General features: G+C 42.1%; 1 protein-coding gene across 1 annotated transcript in view; it reads right to left on the minus strand.

Annotated features, from left to right (window-relative positions):
- Positions 1–17315, minus strand: part of LOC120227099 (CWF19-like protein 2) — an 84837-nt gene extending 67522 nt beyond the window's left edge. The window contains exons 1-5 of the mRNA XM_039225258.1: positions 17075–17315; positions 14294–14404; positions 13181–13303; positions 4419–4529; positions 3568–3687 (exon numbers count right to left, since the gene is read on the minus strand). Coding sequence (XP_039081189.1) covers positions 3568–3687; positions 4419–4529; positions 13181–13303; positions 14294–14404; positions 17075–17278 — 669 coding nt within the window. The 5' untranslated portion in view covers positions 17279–17315. The remainder of the gene's footprint in view (positions 1–3567; positions 3688–4418; positions 4530–13180; positions 13304–14293; positions 14405–17074) is intronic.
- Between the last annotated feature and the right edge of the window lie 3339 nt (positions 17316–20654).

Here is a 20654-nt window from a genome sequence, read left to right on the forward strand (position 1 = left end):
ATCAACGTGCTTCACCCGAAGCTTCAGTTCAGGACCATCATCTTAGACTCCTTCCCACTGTCTTCATGTCATCTGCACTCCCATTACTAGGATCAACATCTGATTCTAAGACAAGGGCCTTTTTTTCTCCCCAAAATAAACCAAATATTTATCATGGGTTAAGAATATAATCATGTGCAGAGAACAGCAAAAACTCATGTGCAGATGTTTAAAAACTGGCTGTCGTCACTCAATAGTCTAGATGATTTACTTGTGCACACAAGAGTCTGAATTGTCACCTAAACAACACTCAGAACCTACTAAAGGTTATAAACACCAAAACTAAATCCAAGGATTTACAGAGCAGCAAGGGAAGGTCACAGGGAAAAGAATAATAAATCTTCCATACTTTCAAATATATAAGAAATAACCATGAGAGATTCTTGAATGCTGAGAACAAACTGAGGGCTGATGGGGGTGGGGGGAAGGGGAACAGGGGGGATGGGCATGGAGGAGGGCACTTGTGGGGATGAGCACTGGGTGTTATATGGAAACCAACTTGACAATACAGTATTTAAGAAAAAAAAAAAACACTACACACAGAGTTCTCTTCTAGCTGCTAAGGAAGATACAAATATAAAGAAAAGTTTCTCAAAAAGTGTATAATCTCAGAGGGAAATCAGAGAAGACTATTAAATCACAGTACTTTACAGAAATCTACAAGTACTATAAAGTAAAGGAGCAAAGAGCTATGGAAACATAAAGACAGAAGAGATTTATTTCAGTGAAGAGAAAGAGAAAAAAAGTCACAGTATATATCAAGTTAGGCCTTGAAGGATAAACAAGATAGAGACTTACAGACTTTCTACTTCACTTAGAAAGGACCAGATGAGGGGCATCTGATGGCTCAGTCAATTATTTATCTGACTCTTGATCTTGGCTGAGGTATCATCTCACAGTTTGTGAGACTGATTCCTGCATCAGGCTCTGAGCTGACTGTGTGGAGCCTGCTTGGGATTCATTCTCTCTCTCTCTCTCTCTCTCTCTCTCTCTCTCCCTCTCCCTCTCCCTCTCCCCGGCTGGCACATGCACTTGCTGTCTCTCTCTCTCCAAAAAATAAACTTTAAGAAAAAGAAAGGAAAAAGAAAGAACAAATGAACAAACCAAATGAATAAAAATGCAGAGATAGGAATTTGCAAAGAATATGAAGGAAACTGGTTAAACTAGCCTGGCTGAGGTACAAATCACCGAAGAGAAAGAGTCCAATCCAATGTGTCTGAACTCTATTTACAGCAGCTTTTGAGGGATAGGGGTCTTTAGGAGAGAAGGATAAACACAGCACCTTATTTTTTCAGTCCAGTCTCTAAACAAATTAAGAAATGCAATAAACACATAAGTAAATAAATGATAAAAAATTACCTTTATTGCTGGTGAAGGCTAAATTGGAAGAGAACTTTTGTGTCAGTAAAAACCAACCGGGCCTGTTAACTGAACCCCACAGTGAGGCCCTTTGCCAGGTACGATCAGCACTGAACCAAGCCCACCCCACCCGATTCCCTACACGGTCCCCAAAGGCAGCCCGTTCCGTTCCACAAGCAGGAGAGGCAGGTGTATCCTGGTGTATCCTTTCCGAATTTCCCAGAATACTCACTCCATATGCTCAAGGACAGGATGAGGAAAGAGGGTGGCATGAAATAACCACTAGCGGAGCTTCTTCCGCCCAAAGGGAAACACCGGAAATGGTGAAGACGTTCCCCTCTGCTTGCACCACTGAAGACTTCTACAGAGTGACACCATGACCAAAGCCGTCCCGTGAAACACGTGACCTGACATCCTTGTAGGATGCGGCACGAAAGATGAAGAGGGTACTGACACTGCCCATGCAAGAGTAAATCAGGGCCTGAACCGTCACAACAACTAACCGTAAACAGTTCTTGGTCCCAGAGGCTGTCCTCGGTTCGTCACACGCATTAACTCAGCTCCAGGAGGGCGGAGGTAAACACGGCCTGAGAGGCCAAGCCAGACACACAGCTTATTAAGTGGCGCGCAACTCGAGCAGGGGCAGCAGCAAGGAAAAAGGCGATAGAGAGACACAGGACAAAACCTGGGCAGATCAACAGATGCGGACTTCATTAAGTCAGAGAAACTTATAGAAGAGTTTGTAAGAAAAAAATTATGCGGGTGAGAAAGCCTAAAGTCAAAGCTGGAAAGGTGGGGAGGTAAGCAAGGAAAAGTTACTACCGTTTCTCAGAAAAAAGAAGACAGTTTCATGTGACAGTATTTCTAAGAATAACTGATCACCACTGCACTCTGTAAAGACAGTCAAGGGTTCACTAGCTTCTACTGTTTGATATGGAGAAGAGGCCTGAATAGGATACGAACAAAACCTAAGACCACAAGCCAGGGTTGCCCTAACACACACCAAAACATTCGTGCCCACCAACAGCAGAGCATGATTTCAGAAGCGAGCCTGTAATGACAATGGGTTCTAGCAGCTTCCAGACTTCACAGGCTCCACTCTCCAGTGGCTACCTCCCTACTGCTACCTGCACTTCCCCTTTCCTCTTTTGATACCATGACTCCAACTCCTTCAGGTCCCAAAGACAAAGATATTTTACAGAGCTCAGTCAAGACGCTCCGAAACCCCCAGACTTCAGTGTTCCATGTGGAGAGCTGCTTAGTTAATAAACCAATACCATGTGCCACACCTACATTGTCAGAATTAAAATTAAACTGGAGGGCAGGACGGCAGAGAAGACAGCACTGACCAGACGACTCTCACCATCACTCTCACATTTTTTATTTATTTGTCCCTCTGTGGCATGTTCAAGGTAAATTCTGAAAGATGATCGTCTTGTTCACTAATTCTCTCTTCAGCTGTATTCAATCTGTTGATTACTCATCTACTGAGTTTCTAATTCCAATAGTGGTGTTTTTCATTTCTGCGAGTTCTTGTCGGCTCTTTCTCAAATCTGCCTTCATAAAAATCTTTTCCTTCTTACTCACATTTTCCACGTCTACTGGTACTGCCTGTATACTGCTATTAAATATCCCAACAGATAAAGGCTTTGTGGGTCTGATTCTACTGCTCATTACCTCAGATGCCTCTCGTTCATGGACTAGTTTTGTATTTTCATGAACTTTGTGATTCCACATTATGAGCTTGTTTATGATCTGTCGTGCCCATGGTGACAGTGTGGCCCTCCAGAAAACACCAGTGTTCACTGCTGCCGAGGGCTTCACGGCACTACCAACACAAGAGTGCTTTAAAAGAAACTCTCACCTTGAAGATTCTCAGATCACACAGGCAGCAGTGAAGCCCTTACAAATCCACACTCAGGGCCAAATGCAATACTCGGGCAACTACACATGCCCAGGATTTATAAATCTAGCATAGCATTCAGCTGACTTCCTAGAGGAGATTCATTTCACAAGAACTTCTATCACACTTCATAGCGGTTCCCACTAATGTTACTAAATACCACAATAGACAAAATAATACTTCACAAGCAAAACTGCATTTACCTAAATGTCTCACTGGTTATTAAAGGTAAATTAGAAGTTACAGCATTTGAAATGTTCTCTTACCTGTTCTAGCGCTTGGGTTTTCTCTCGCTCTGCTTTCTTCACAGTTTCCTTTGCAGCTTTGAGTGACGATGATGACACAGTTTTGACAGACATAAAATCAACAGTCATCCACGCATCTCTCTGTTTAAAAACAAAGAAAAGTAATTTCAATCTCAACTGATTACAAGTGGACAGTAAACACTGGGTAATAACAGCAGGGACTCTGGCGGCACCGAATCCTGGATCAAATCCTACATTTGTCTAACTTGACGCAAGTTTTTTAGTCTCTCTATGCCTTAGTCTCTCTCCTGTAAAGCAGAATAAATTCCTACCTTTTAGGACTATTGCAAGGAGTAAACAAGAAAAAGAGATTTAAGGAGCCTAGTCCGGGGCCCGAGAGGTACTCAAACACCAGCTCTTTCCACCCCTCCTCGCTGTGGCTCACTGCATCCCCACACAGGCAAACCACAGCCCCTAACTTGTGAAGTGTCCACTCTAAATACTGCTGAGAGGCGTGATGACAGGTGTGGTAAGGGCAACCACTCAGTGGAGAAGGGTCTGATACAGGTACCTGCACAGGGCGCCCGGCACAGGAGAGCAAAGTGCCGCATTTCTAGAAACAACTGGCAGCAGGAAACCCTCTGTGGGACTCGAACAGAGGGAAGTACTCACTTTCTCATAGAAGAAGAATGGAAGTCTACAGACTAAGCAAACAGCACCACTGCCAGAATTATCTGTAAAAGTATACCGTTTTCAAAGTTGCTTTGGGAGAAAGTTCATTTTTCTCCCAAAGCAATGAGAACCATCTGTCATTTCAGCATCCATCTATTCTTAGAAGTTCACACATCTTTCTTTAAAATTGGGTGACTTACCTGAACAACGTGGTTGCCTTCTTTCTCCGAATTTTCACCTTGCACTTTCCAGGCCTTCTCTCTGTCAGGCGCCTGGGACGGGACAGCCTCAACCCACTCGTCTTCAGAGCTCTGGGAAGAGTCGGCATGGAAGAGAAGTTCTCAGACATGCACACTTCCATGTGAAAATGTGGTGCTGTTGTTAAACAGTAAATTCAGTTTCCGAGAGAAAATTCTTAAGAGTATACTTCCCCTTTAAAAAGCTACACTGAAAATCTGAACAAAGAACATGTAAACCCACTCTTCTGGGACAAGCCCATGAAACACCAAGACCATTTTCACGCCAGGGGAAAGCGGAAACAAGAGATTGGAAGTGACAGCAGAGAACTCACTTCAACATAGGGCTGCAGTTCCACCAACATTAAGTGATACCGACATCTTTGTTTAACTAGAACAAGGGAAACGAACACCAAAGTAAATGACTGTGTCTCTAAGTTTCCAATTTTTAGATTTCCCTAGGTCTAAAAATGCAGAGATCGCAGTGAACAGCCAGGCTGGTGAGGCACTTGTTACTGTGTTTAAATACCAGATTATTAAATCAGCTAAGAAGTATTTAGCCAACATCCCCTATGTGCTCAGCATCATGCCAAATTCTGGGTTTTGTTTTCCACAAATACATCAATCAACTCCTTCTATGTTAAGTACTGTAACAAGTACGTTCACATATGTTCTCAAGCTGACTCCTTAAAACAACCCTACATAAAATACTATTTGGTTTAACAGATAAGAAAAAGCTTCCCAAAATTAGGTAACTTGCCCAAGTTCCATGGTATCCAAGTAGGAGAACCAGAATAGAAATCTAGATGTGTCTGGCTCTAAATCTTCTCTTTGGAGCTGTATGGGGGAAGGGTGGGAAATGTCCGACCCACCGTCCAACAAAATTATTTATACCTGTGCCTATCCTTACCTCCTGTGAATTCTTCCTGTTCACGGCGGGTCCTCCTCCAAAGTTCTTAGACCCAACCATTCCTGCCCCTCCAGGACCACGCACCATCAATTATCTCCTTCTCTTGTAGCCTGTCCTACAAGAGGCACTCTATTGGCCTAGAAATACGCTCAAGCATTTCCCATCCTGTGTGTGTGCGTGTGTGCGTGTGTGTCTCCCTCTCGCGGCAATTTATCTTCCATTTTCTACTGTGAGCCAAATTTTTGAAAGAGTAATCTGTACCCACTGCCTTCACATCCTCACTTTGACCCAGTTCTCAAAACTCTACAATATGGCTAATGTTCTCATTAATTTACTAAAGTTTCTTCAGAGGTCACCGCTGGCTGCCACTTTGTCCAATGCAGCAGAACGCTTTTGAATACAACTCTTGACAACTCAACTTCCTTGACTTCTAAGACCTTTCGCAGTTCTGCTTCCATTCTTGCTTGCTTCTCCATTTCCCTTATGCACTTTTCCTCCTTTGCTCAGTCCTTAAGTATCAATGCTGTGTGGGGTTCCTTTCTTTGCACACTACATTTTTTAATCTCTAAACACTCCCCTTTGGCCATTAAATCCACTCTCATGCCTTGTGATGATATCTTTCAAACTGGTCTACCCTAGGAGTGGGTGATTTAACCCACCATATTTGGACACCCTGCTGAACTCAATAAGCACAAAAAATACACCCATCGTCATCTTCCACAAAACCCGTTCCTCCTTCTGTATTGCTAAACTGAATTACCTGGTACCACCAACCATCCCCTTACCCAAGTCAACAATCTCAGGATCAACTTACCCCTCCCATCAAAACCTAGTATTTTCATTTCCAAAATATTTTCTCAAATACATCATGCCTATCATGGGAGCCCACTTCCAACCCTGGCCACAGTTGATCGGTTCAAAGGTAAGATTCTGACCCAATTTGCATCAATCTGAGCTCCTCTCCAGGAATTTGAAATCAAGACTAAATGTGGCTGCTCTAAACTAAAGGAACTGGAAATGCATTGGCAGAAGCCATTTCTGCCATGAAGATAGAATTCAGCAAAAACTGATCTGTTACCAAGAAAAAAAAATTAAACTCAGAGAAAAATAAAAATGGAAGATGGCAAGATGACTCATAAAAGCATTTCAACTCTAGATCCAGCCATTCCTGAAGCCCAGCTGCATTCCCACACCTAGAGACTTCTGTACTCTAATAATAAAGTGCCCCCCGGGTGCCTGAGTGGCTCAATCAGCTAAGCATCCAACTTCAGCTCAGGTCATGATCTCGCAGTCTGTGAGTTCGAGCCCTGCATCAGGTTCTGTGCTGGCAGCTTGGAACCTGGAGCCTGCTTTGGATTCTGTATCTCCCTCTCTCTGCCCCTGCCTCGCTCTCACTGTTTCTCTCAAAAATAAATAAATATTTTTTAAATTAAAAAAAATTAAGTGCCCCCCTTTTCTGGATAAGCCAGTTTGTTTGATACCTGTTACCTGCAACCAAGAGCCCAAACTAATACACGCCCCTCCTGTCCATCCTTGAAGCATCCCAGGTCACATCTTATCTCACACCCGGACAACTGCAATAACCTGGACCCTGGTCCTTTCTGCTCCCCTTCCTCTTCCAACCAACTCCCCCCTCCCCCGACACATCTAGAGTAACAGAAAGGGCACATCTGGCCTCTTCTATGACTCGCTGTCACAGAGCTCCTCTTCTTTCTTACCAACGGAACCCAATCTTATTGGGAGACCTAATGGGCCTCCCTTGCTGGAAAGCAAAGACTTCTATGTCCAAAGACACTGAAAGGAAGGTATTATGTGGGACTTTCTGGAAGTCAAATTACGAAAGAGAGAGTCCCCTTTCTTGTTCTCTGGATGAAGAGGTAATGCTGTAAAGACGCAGGATGGGCTCAACAGCAGAAGCCTTAGTTCTGGAAGACCACACTAGACCCAGGGTGCCTACCTGAGTTCTTTCAGGAGACAGAAGAGTTAACTATCTTGTTTAACCAATGGCTAAAATCTGAGATATTCTGGTAAACGCAACTGAACCTAATTAGAGGGCACACTTCCTACTGAATAGTGTCAGAGCTCTTGGTTTAGGCCCTATCAACTCTTACATTTTCACCTCCGTCTACTCCACTCTTGTTTTCTAATCTAGGGCTATCAAATTGCTTGTAGCTATATTTACCTACATATATACAAACACACATACACATTTTCTCACTTCCATGCCTTTGCTCTCACAATTCCTTGTGCACAAAGTGCCAATGCCTTTCTGCGCCTGGCTAAATCTTAGTCATTATTCATGGCTCAACTCAAATATTATCTCCCCAATAAGTTTGCAGATGAAATCCTCTTTCCCTTAATAATCGTTCTGTCTTGGCGTCAGGAGATTACATACTGAAATTATGTACCTATGTATCTAGCTACAAAATGAGTTTTCCACAGGCCTGGAAAACAACCACCATATTTTTACATTCCCTGTGTCTATACCAGCGTCTGACGAAGAGCTGGCGTTCAATAAAGGTGCACTAAAATTACCTAAACCCTCTTTTCCTATCTTTCCAACAGCCCTAGTCAGAAACTTTAACTGGCAGCCGGCACTCGAGCATTAAATACCAGGCGCTGAAGGGAAGAAGCGCCAGTGACACACCTGGTATTCTTGGTACTCATTCACAGAACAGTGACGCCTGGACCCAAGTGTACAACTCGCCCGCCTCCACCCCCTGTCTGATAACCCTGTTTCCCACTTCCACCGCTGTAGTCAGCCCCGCTTCCGCGCGGCTGCTGTTCATGCTGCGACCTCAATCCTTCTGCAGATCTCAGCTCTCCAATCCGCCATTTTACCTTGAACTCCTACCCCATCAAGCGTAATGAGCCTCCTGACCTCACACAGCTCCCAGAAGCCTTGCTCTCCCGCGCGGCGCTCACAGTAACCAAACCCCAGAGGCGGCAAAGGGCTACCAGCAAAAATCAAAGGGCCTCGAGGACTTCCGCCTCTGGCCGTGACTAAATAAATAGCATCGAAACAGAAATCCAAAGATATAGAAATAATCATGGAAAATGTTTAGAGCTGTTTTCAGAACACTGAATCTCAGTCATACAGGGCTGTATCCCTCAACAGGGAAACAACTGAGGCGAATGTTACCATTACGATCTCCACAGCTTTTTGCCTCAAAGCACTTTCTAGACCAAGGCATAAGGAAGGGTTAACTCCAGCTGAATATGACATCTCACTGCGCTAAGGAAACAGAATTTGTGTTACATGATTTTGCCCAACTAAATGCCAACGTTACGCATTCTGAGCATGTGTACAGTGGGCAAGACTCAGCCACAATAATCAGGTTAGGCACATGAAGTGCATTTTTCACTTATGATATCTTTAATTTACAGTGGGTTTGTTGGGACATCACCCGACAGTAAGTCAAGAAAGATCTATAATTACATTAAACATAAATGATCTAAACCACTGCTATCCACAAGAATTTTTCTATACCTACACGGCCCAATACAGGGGCCACTAACCTAGCCACAAATGATCACTGAATACTTAAAATATTTGGCAGGGCACCTGGGTGGCTCAGTTGGTTAAGCATCCGACTTCAGCTGAGATCATAATCACATGGTTCGTGGGTTTGAGCCCTGCGTCAGGCTCTGAGCTGTCAGCACAGAGCCTGAAGCCTACTTCAGATTCTGTGTCTCCCTCTCTCTGACCTTCCCCTGCTCGCTCGCTCTCTCTCTCTCTCTCTCTCTCAGAAATAAATAAAACATTAAAAAAATTTTTTTTAAATCTGAAGACAGTTTATGAATATGAAAGTTATCTATAATAAAAATACTACTAGAGATAAAAAGAAACATTTCACAAAAATATAACAGTCAATTCATCTAGAAGATATAAGAGTCCTAAATGTGTAAATACTTTAAAAACTTCAAAATACTTAAGGCAAAAACTGACAAAACTGAAAGAGAAATAGACAATAATCTACTATGGTTAGATTTTAATACTGCTCTTTCAGTAACTGATAGAAGAGAAAAACAGAAAATCAATAAAAACACAAAAGACTTAACACTATTAATCAACTTTCCCAAACTGGCATTTATAGAACACTATACCTAACAACAGTTGAACTCACACTTGTTTCAAATACACATGGAATTTTCATCAAGATAGATCACAGGCTGGGCCATAAAGTTAGTTGTGGTAATTTTTTTTTTCAAAGTCCAAGATTCAAAGGATATTTATTGTTAGCCTATACATATGAGGGTTTTCTTCCTTTTTTTGAGTACAGTTGACACACAATGTTACATTAGTTTCAGGTGTGCAACTTAGTGATTTGACAAGTTTATACGTTACGCTGTACTCACAATGTAGCTACCATCTGCCCCATTACATTACTTATACAGCACTTCCTATGTTCCTTATTCTCTACTATGGATTCCCATGACTTACTCACTTCATAACTGGAGACCTATATCTCCCTCTTCCATTCACCCATTTTACCCAAACCTCCATACCCCTCCCCTTTGGGAACTATCAATTTGTTTTCCATATTTATAGTTCTGATTCTGCTTTTCGTTTATTTTTTAGATTCCATTTATGAGCAGAAATGGCCCTCTCTCTGCCCCTCCTCCATTTGTGCGCACGCACGCTCTCTCTCAAAAATAAACATCAAAAATGTTTTAAAAGATTAAAAAAAAATCAATAACACCAAATGGCAATTCTTTGAACAGATTAATAAAACTGATAAACCGCAAACTATAGTGACCTAGAAAATGAAAAGAAAATAGAAAAGTGCCAAAATCAGGAAGGAAAGGGGGACTGAACCACAGATTCTACAGACAATAAAAGGACAATCGGGAATATCATAAACAACATTATGACAAAAAAATTCAATGATTTAAATTGGATATGCTTTCCAGCCTCACGTGGACCCTTCAACACAACACAGCAATTAATCTGCTTTTTATTACCTAAACAATGCTGTAGAAATCTACCCTATCTCCTTAATCCTTCATCCCACTTCTGCTCTGGAATCATCCTCTCAGAAGATTTGCTCAGAGGGTTTCATCTGCTATTTCACCAAGGAAACAATCAACAAGCAGAAACACTCAATAATCTGCTCCCTTCTCCCCACACCTCCTCTTGATATTTTTGTACTTGTATCCACCTTGATAACGCCCTCCTAGCTCACATGAGAAGGTGTTCCTATTCCTAAGCAAAGCTTACCCCTTTCCCTGGGTCCCTACTCCAACTTATCCTCCTCAATAGTATTTATCTGTCTTTCACTAAAGACGTTTTCTCAAAAATAAGTCACAATAGCCCAGACTCCTCTAACTATCCATCTGTCTTTCCTTCCCCCTCGCTGTCAGTACAAACTTCTCTTTCATTCTCCATTCTACTCCAATGCGGTGCAGCCATTGACCACTCATTCAAACAATTCTCTCTAAGGTACAGTTACACAACTTATTACAGATGTAAATATGTACATATTGTATGTTGCAACAAAAAGACTTACCTGTACAGTTGACCCTTGAATGACAAGGGGATTACAGGTGCTGACTCCCCACAGCCAAAAATCCACATACAACTTTTGACTCCCCAAAAATATAACTACTAATAGCATACAGTTTGCACTGGAAGACTTACTGATAACATAATCAGCGAACACGTATTTTATATGTTATATGTGTTATACACCGATTCTGACAATAGAGTAAGTTAAAGAAAATGTTAAGAAAATCATAAGGGAGAAAAAATACACTACTATACTGTATTTATCTAAAAAAACATCTGCTTATGGGGCATCTGGGTGGCTCAGTCGGTTGGGCCTCCGACTTCGGCTCAGGTCATGATCTCACTGCTCGTGGGTTCAAGCGCGGCACTGGGCTCTGTGCTGACAGCTCAGAGCCTGGAGCCTGTTTCGGATTCTGTGTCTCCCTCTCTCTATGACCCTCCCCCACACTCGCTCGCGCGCTCTCTCTTTCTCTCTGTCTCTCTCTCTTCCTATCAAAAGTAAACATTAAAAATTTTTTTTTAAAACATCTGCTTCTAAGTGGATGCACAAAGTTCAAACCCATGTTTTTCAAGGGGCAACTGTATTTCTAGGAAAGAACAAAGAAACATGACAGGCAACGTGGCTCTAGGAGGAGGCAAGTATCCTCAATCCAATTACCTAGGTGTTTCCTCCGCCTGGCAGGCCCATCCCCACAAGACAGAGGTTCTTTTTTTTTTTTAAATAAACACTTCCAGAAAAATATTTATTCAAACCAAGACTCCACACATATACAGTACACTCAACCAATAAGCAACAAAGTAAAATTTCAAATGCCTAACACAGAACCAAATCATTCACTTCTGTTGCGGGTTTGGAGAGATGTGGGGTAATTATCCCACTTATTCCCTCCTGCTACATCCTATGATTCTCATAATTAGTGAAGCTTGAATATAAAGGTTAAGTTTTCTCGAGGCTCCGAGAAATCTTTTTGCTTTATGTCTTATTTCTCTAAGGAGCTCTATCTCATTCAGTGGATTCAATATTAAGTCATCTAGCTGAGACACTCTCATCATTTGGGTTCCGGTTCAACTAGTCCTCCCTTTCCCCCTTGTGATCAAGCTGTATAATAACTGGACTCTGCATTGTTTCCGAATGTCCAAATCTTCAGGATAACCCAATTTCAACAAAAAGAGGACTCTGAATTCTTCTTTCTTCATTAGGACAGAGATTCTTAACCTGTGATCTCTGCGTAAACCCCAGGGAGTTTGATAAATCCCAGTGAAATAAACAATTTTGATTACAAATTTCTTTTTGGAGAGAGGATCACTCACTTCTTTCAGGTTCTCAATAGGATCAGCAACTCAATCCACAGGTGTGGAAACACGGTTTCTATCTTCTTCCAGCTCTAAGACTTTCCAACTCACTTTGTCCTCAATTATGTAACACACTTTTTTCTACAGAACATAAATACACTACAAAATATTCTGGCTAACTGACCAAAGTGCCCAGCTGTATTTCTCACTGTGAATTAACAAGCTGCATTCTCACGTAAGATAGGCTCCCACGAGCCACGAACCATCTCAGGGTGTACCGCCACACACTCAGGTTCGGAAACCGCAAGACGGCCAGGCGGGAATAGGGGATTCAGCTGCATACACCACCCTCCGAAGATGAGACCCAGGAAACCAATTTTCCCTCAACATCTCTAGCCCTTAGCTCTCTACGCACCATGTACCTCTTTCTTCCTGAAAATAAAAGTGAGAGGCTTTCCCTTCTTCTCTGAGTCCTTGCATCCCAGAACTGGATACAGACGTAGCAGGGCCACATTCTCTTCCTTCTGACCCCAAAGATCAATATATTAACGTGTCCTATTTTAAAGACTTAATTCTTAATTTCTATTTTAAAAAATAAACAAAGCAAAAGACTCTTAAATGTCTCAAACTCTTTACCCTTATAAGTACAGTACTGTTCTTTCCCAGCATCTTCTTCCAATTTCCAGCAACTGCTACTGACTGGCCCTTGGCCCCACCTGGCTCTTCAGTGTTAACACCTCCCTTCGTTCTCAGCGTCCCTACATGATTCATCCATTCTCACGGCTTCATGGAGCAATGACTCCATCCTGTCTCCATCCTCCAACCTTTCTCTGTAACCTAAGATCCATGTTTCCAGCCTTTCCTGGACATCTCGAAGTCAATGTTTCCCAGGCATTTTCATACCCTAGCTAGTAATATTTTTTAAGGTCTCGTATATTTTAAGTTCCTAAACATCATTCCTTTAGATACGATTTCCTCAGGCAGCTGCTTTGGTTAGCTTTAATACATACTTACTGATGAACTATCAGTTGACTCATTGCTTTTTTCATACTTCTGTTTCTTACTCTTTTTTTTCTTCTCTTTCTTTACTTTTTTTGAGTGCTTATCTTTTTTCTTCTTTTTCTTTACAGAGTGTTCCTGTAAATAATCATTTTAAAGAGGTAAGAAATGAATTTCATCTTATCTTACTTTAAAACAAGAGGGAGAAAAAAATCTCTATTCCAAAAACCACATTTTCATGAAATGAAACAACAAATACGATAAAATAAAATCCTCTGAGAAACTTTAACAAGTATCTATTATATTCGCCCCACAAATAAGTCATACAGATGAGATACCTTATCAGGAAAATATGGGGGAAGTTTCAGTTTTATTTGTGGATTCATCTGACATATATAATCAAATAAATACATTTATACAAAAACTGTGTGCACGCACACGCACACACACACGTACATATATCCTTCTACGGTCCCAAAAGAATTTATAGAAGATTATTAGGGCATATAAAATAGAAGAACCTGGGTGGCTCTGTCACTTAAGCATCTGACTTCAGCTCAGGTCATGATCTCACAGTTCATGAGTTCAAACCCTACGTCAGGCTCTGTGCTGACAGCATGGAGCCTGCTTGGGGTTCTCGCTCTCCCCCTTCCTCTGTCTCTCCCCTAGTCACACACCCTCTCTCTCTCCCACTCTCTTTGTCTCTCAAAATAAATAAAAAGATAAGCTTAAGTGTGTGTGTGTGTGTGTGTGTGTGTGTATAACAAGACAGAAAAAATCAAAACTATGGAAAGAGGAAACAAAAATTCATACAAAAAATATGACATTAAGCTTAAAATGCATGATTTTTTAGATCCATAAGCTTGATACAAGTGAGGCAGAAATTTGCTAAGCTTTCTACCCATCGACTCAAATAACAAAATCTGTCTGTTATAATGTTCAAAATATTAAAATATATTATTTCTGCCACGGAGATAAAACCAGTCAGTAACGCCAACTATGTGATACCCATTCTGTAACTTTTGAAAATAGTAAAAACAGTATATAAAGTTGCTCTTCCACTATTAACTTGAGTAAGAGCAAAAAAAAAAAAGATCTATTACATCAAGCAAACCTGTTAATACTCACCTGTGAGAACTGTTCAATTCGCTCATTCACATCAGGTAGCATCCATGTATCCTCACCCCGCAGTCGTTTAAGTTCTTTACGCCGTTCTTCCTTTTCAAAATTGGCTTTAGCCTAAAACAATGAAAAAAGAAAAATTAACAACTGATCTAACTGCTTTTCGCAAAAAGAGTAAAACAAAATCATTTTCCACTTTCATATAAAGGTTCATAAATCACTGTTTGTCCCCTGCCAGGAATTTGCTTCAACCAAAGTATAAGAAAGTTAAAAAAACAAAAAACAAAAACAAAAACAAAAAAGACCAAACAAAAAGCTCTCCTTCCACATTACCAATCACATCACCAATCACTAGTGAATCAGAGACACAACCCTGGGATCCATAGTAGAACCCCTCCCCGCCCCCACACTCCTTAGCTCCCTACCTTAAATAGGACTTGATTCTCCTTTTCCTTAACCATCCCACGGCTACTGCCTGGGACTTCAGTGACTGTTAGGAGAATGGCCTTGCCTTCATTCCGCAACGCCATATCCTTCTACCCATGCCCCCAAAACGCTTCAGGAAGAATCACCTTTCTAAAAACAAATAATCACACCCGAAAAACAAACAACCCAGTGAAGAAATGGGCAGAAGACATGAACAGACACTTCTCCAAAGAGGACATCCAGGTGGCCAACAGACACATGAAACGATGCTCAGCATCGCTCCTCATCAGGGAAATACAAATCAAAACCACACTGAGATACCACCTCACACCAGTCAGAGTGGCTAAAATGAGCAAATCAGAGGCCTCTAGATGCTGGCGAGGATGTGGAGAAACGGGCACCCTCCTACACTGTTGGTGGGAGTGTAAACTGGTGCAGCCCCTCTGGAAAACAGTGTGGAGGTTCCTCAAAAAATGAACAATAGAACTCCCCTAGGACCCAGCAATAGCACTGCTAGGAATTTACCCAAGGGATACAGAAATGCTGATGCATAGGAGCACACGTACCCCAATGTTCACAGCAGCACTCTCCACAATAGCTAAAACTTGGAAAGAGCCTAAGTGTCCATCAACGGACGAATGGATCAAGAAGATGTGGTTTATCTATACCACGGAATACTCCATGGCAATGAGAAAGAATGAAACCTGGCCATGTGTAGCAACATGGATGGACCTTGAGGGTGTTATGCTGAGCGAAATAAGTCAGGCAGAGAAGGACAAATACCGTATGTTTGCATGTATAGGAGGATTAGGAGGAACTTAATAGAGGACCATGGGGGAGAAGAAGGGGAAAAATAGTTGGGGAGAAGGAGGGAGGCAAACCATGAGAGACTCTTGAATGCTGAGAACAAACTGAGGACTGATGGGGGTGGGGGAGAGGGGAAGGGGGGAGATGGGCATGGAGGAGGGCACCTGTGGGGATGAGCACTGGGTGTTATATGGAAACCAACTTGACAATAAACTATTTGTAAGGAAAAAAAATAAAAAATTAAAAAATAAAAACAAATAAAAACAAATAATCATGTTGCTACTTTGTATTTATCTTTTAACAATGAGTCAAATAAAATAAGTTCTTCCTAGGACAGTTACTGCTGCCTTTTCATTCTCTCTCCAAACTCCAAAACTGGTTTTGGTCCTTCTCAAACTCTGTGGATATCTCTACTACAAAAAAGTTTTTTAAGGCTATTTATTTATTTTGAGAGAGAGAGAGCATGAGCAGGGGAGGGACTGAGAGAGAGGGAAAGAAAGAACCACAGGCAGGCTCCACACTGCCAACACAGAGCCCGAAGTGGGACTCGAATTCACGAACCCATGAGATCATGACCTGAGTCGAAAACAAGAGTTGGATGCTTAACAGACTAAGCCATGAAGATGCACTTTTTACATTAAAGTTTATCTTGGCTTACGAACCTACTCCCTCCAAAAACTGCCTGAAAAATCAAAAAAGTAAGGAAGAAGAATATTTATTATACATGTATGTTACATATGCTGAAATCAGAGAACAAGACCAACCATTCACCTGCCCAAGAGTAATGCCTACTCCTCCCCGTAACATCCAGCTATGGTCATCACGCCTTTCCCCCTCCCAGCTCCTGCTCATGTGTATTTATTTAAAAGTCTTCCATCTTAAGCAAAAACAAAAACCCTCACTTGTAGCCCATGCTGCTCTCCAGGTGCAACTTTTCCCCTTCCTTGCCACACTTCTTACATCTTGTCGGATAGTACAGTGTGCTTGGTCCATTCTTTACAGGTAACCTCTGTGCATCTCAATCTTGGTGAGAAACACCATGTTTCTTAACCCTTTTCGAGTCTCTCCTGTCAATCCTTGCACGGGTCAGTAAGGATTTACAATAACCCTGCAACTGGTACCAACAGTAACACAAGAGCGTCGCGCACACCGTCTGTTGCAACGTGCCTCACGTGTGGTTCTGAAAACGGAAATCGTTATTTCAGAGACGAGAGGGGCGAGGACTGAGGCTGTGAAACGCGCCGGGGGAGCCATGAGTGGTGGGGTCCCTCAGAAGGACGCCGCCCCCGTAACGAAGTGATGGAAATAATCAAGAATGAAGGAATTAAAAATAAGTGACCTCAGGAAAGAAACAGGTCTTCCAAAAAACGGAATGAGCAACTGAAGACTGCCAACGCATGGAAGGAGGCGGGAGACGGCCAAGAGCGTTTGCGCGTCCCGAAGGGAGACCCGCACCCAAAGAAGTGGCGAGGAGGAGGGGAGCCAGAGGCCCAGTTCCCAGGAACCGTCCACTCCCGATTCTAAACGACTCCCAAAACCCCAAAGCGGGGATACCTGGCGCAACACCTCGGCCCTGGCAAGCCTGGTCTGTTCTTTCCGTTCTTCGATACTCCTCTCACTTTCAAATCTGCCACTGGCAGCCGCCATTGTTGTTGTCGTCGTAAAAGTAGGAAGGCGGCACCAAAACCTCAGTTTACGACTGTCGTAATTTAATAAACAAAGGAGGGGGGACTTCCCGCTTCTCCACCAACGGAGCATGCGCGTAAGTGACCGGCGCCGAAGGCTCAGGTGCTGACGCCGGCGAATGAGTGAGGGTCTGCGCTCGTTCGCAAATTGGAATCTCCTCGAGCAGAAAAAATGTCCCTGTGCATTTGTTACGCGCTTGGCGGGACACCGACGGCATTCCCCTCGATTTCCTATTAAAACCTATACGTTAGAAGCTCATAGAAGTTAAGTCCCTGCATCTCGAAGTTTTCCACCCAAGTGCCCTTGTGAGCAAAGATTCCCTGCGCAGGAGGGATGGCCTGAAAGGGGGGCAGGAAAGACCAGTTGCTGTGAGGTTTCAGTGCTTTGATAAAATTCAAGAAAAAAAAATTTTTTTTTTTTTTTTTTAATAAAAAGGAGCCTTACACCTACTTACTAAGAGTACGCGCTGTGTACTTGGGAAGATCAACCCAGAACAGCCGGCGTTGAGCCCTATTATAGCAAAACTATTGGATCTTAAAGGAAAAACAGTATCTGGAGAATACAGGCAAAAAGACTGATTCAGTTGTTTGTTTGTAAATGTAAGTGTGGCATCGGTTATCAAATACACTTTTTAGTTTCTACAAGGTTCTGAGGACAAAAAAATAGGTGATCCCCTATGACTTAAATAAATAGGTGTTTTTAAATCGTGTTCACTTGTTCATTGTCCCTATATACCATTAAATAAAAGCAATAATTTCACCTATAAAATAAATAATGATAATAAAATGGAATTCATGCATGGGGTGTGTGTGTGTGTTATATAACAAATAGAATGAAGAAAGATCAATTCAGTTTTAGGAGAAAGGAAATCAGATGCATACTGGATTTATGAGGTCATCTTTCTCTTCCAGTTCCTCTCCTCTTCATTTCCTTCCTGTTCAGGTCAGCCCCGAAATCATCATGGTGTGGGCTGAGCAAGGTGTGCATATGTACGGGGCAGTAGGAAGGAGTGCTCCCAGCACAAATGGGTGGAGAAGGGTGCTCCTATGGCAGAGGGAGAGCTACGAGCAGGGTGTCAGGGCCCAAACAGGTGAGGGAGGAGTGAATCCATGTGGGAGGGTGGCCTGCTTTCCACGTTGGAGCCTGAGTGGGCTCCTAGCACAGGATGTCAGGGCTTGAGTGGGGTGAGGAGGGCCTCCAGGCGAGGAAGGGGACTATGATGGCAACAAATACTGGTTACATCCTGGATAATTCCACAAAGAAGTTAATATAGTAGCTTTATCGCTGTTGTGGAATGGAATTTCAAATATGGAAATGAAGGGGGCGCCATGTTGAACCATGGGTCTTGATTTCAGCTCAGTTCCCAGGGTTGTGGGATTGAGCCCTGGTGGGGCTCCTTGGTGGGCGTGAAGCCTGCTTTGGATTCTCTCTCCCTTTGCCCCTCTCCCCCACTCATGCTGTGTCTCAAATTTTAAAAATACAGTAAAACCTTGGATTGTGAAAAACTTGTTCTGCAAGCGTTCTGCAAGTGTTCCGCAAGATGAGCAAACATTTCTAATCAATTTTAACGTGATAAATGAGCAATGTCTTGCAATATAAATAATATGTGATGCCAAACATCACATGATCACAACTGAGCCAATGGTTCTCTCTCTCTCTGCGGGACTGTGGGTGATCATCTCCCATGCTCGGATGCTCAGTCTCAGGCTGCAGTGTTTGGCAGAAATCTGATTTTTCAGAATGTTGGAAGGAGCTCACAAGTGTCACTAGTGTATTTTTTGTGACTTTAAAGCATCTATGGACAGTCCTTGGCTTTTCTGTACAAGATTAAGCTTAGGAATGCTTTGTTTCATTCTAGATCACTAGATGGGTTCCTTGTTAAAGTTCTACAAAAAGAAAAGGATTCTACTGAGCCAATAGACAGCAGTGATTCCCATTAGTGATAGTGAAAGTCGTCCTACACAAAAACCCTCCTCTCTCATGTCTCCCTCACACCAGCCATGAAGGTTTCAAAAGTAAGTGCAGATTAGTTTGTTTATTTTCCCTTATATTTTGTATTTTCTTTACTCTTTTTTATATTATATTACAGTATTGTAATCATTTTTATATGGATATTTTTGGGTTGTGGAACACATCATCTGAGTTTCCATTATTTCTTATGGGGATATTTGCTTTGATATACAAATGCTTTGGATTACAAGCATGTTTCCGGAACGAAGTATGCTCACAAACCAAGGTTTTACCGTATATGAAAATGAAGCAAACTCTAATGGACACTGTGGTGTTGAATTGGAGTTGGAGGTATCTATAAGCACTCATGTTGTTGGTTTTTATAGTTAGATATAGAAATACAGACATTTCTGTGTATCTATATCACCTGTCTCCCCAGCTCTGTCCATTAAGAGGACCTGGGAACAGCAAAACCCGATGTCAGTGACCATGTCTAATGCCCAGATCTTCGCTTTGACCATTTTGCGGTTTACCTGAGCCCTGTGCTCCTGAACACAACTGTTGTTTTAGAGGTCAGGGGTAAGAATCCACCTACGCATTTGTGTTCCAGGAAATGGCTTACTGTAAAGAACCATCCTCCCCATGTGATTCAGATAAGACTTGCTCATGGCCTCCTTATTTACCATGACAAAACCCTACAAAGTGTCACCAAATTCCCTTTTTTTAAACAATAATAAATGATTAGCTGAACTGTTTGTCCCCACTTGCCAATCTGCACAAAATACCCACTAGGCTGACTTGACCAAATTTAAGTCAGGCCTCTCCCCTCTCCATAGGTCTCTGGACTCTTACTTGTTTCATTCCATTGCTTTGACTTTCTTCCTTGGATTCCTTTTGGCTCTTCCTTGACTCTCATCTCTACCTATCACTTCCAAACTCTTTTATTCCCTTCATTTCTGTTAGATTTTTTCCTTCGCTTTTCTTCTTCCTCTGCTTTCCTTATGATATTTTCCAGATTACCTCTTTCTGAAATGTTCCTTTGAGTTCTGATTTTCTCCAAAGTCCTTTGAGCCTCCTTTTTATGGCTTTTTTGTTTCCTACTGCTTGTTTACAACAGTGAATTACTATTTTCTTCTATTTTATAGCTATATTTCTCCATATATCATTCTCTACCAACATGATAGTCATATTATTCTATTTTTTCCCTTTACAATATCCTATATGACATTTCACCATAATCCATTTCTGTGAGATAGGTTATCTAGGAATTTTAGAAGGGTGTGTGGGGCCAGGATTACTTTTCACGGCTCTAGGGTACCTTCTATCACTGTTGCCATGACATGAAAAAATGTGGTTTCCCTGTCTTCACCAGCTTTGCCTCAGGTTTTTATATCCATTCTCCTACACCTCTTCCAGTACTATCTGACCCTTCTGCCTCCTTTACCAAAAGAGTTCTTGCCCTGATCAGTATGTGTTCTATTATCAGAAGCTTCTCCTC

The sequence above is a fragment of the Hyaena hyaena genome, unplaced genomic scaffold (genome assembly GCF_003009895.1).
Source record: "Hyaena hyaena isolate Hyena2069 unplaced genomic scaffold, ASM300989v1 scaffold_1996, whole genome shotgun sequence".
NCBI lineage: Eukaryota > Metazoa > Chordata > Mammalia > Carnivora > Hyaenidae > Hyaena > Hyaena hyaena.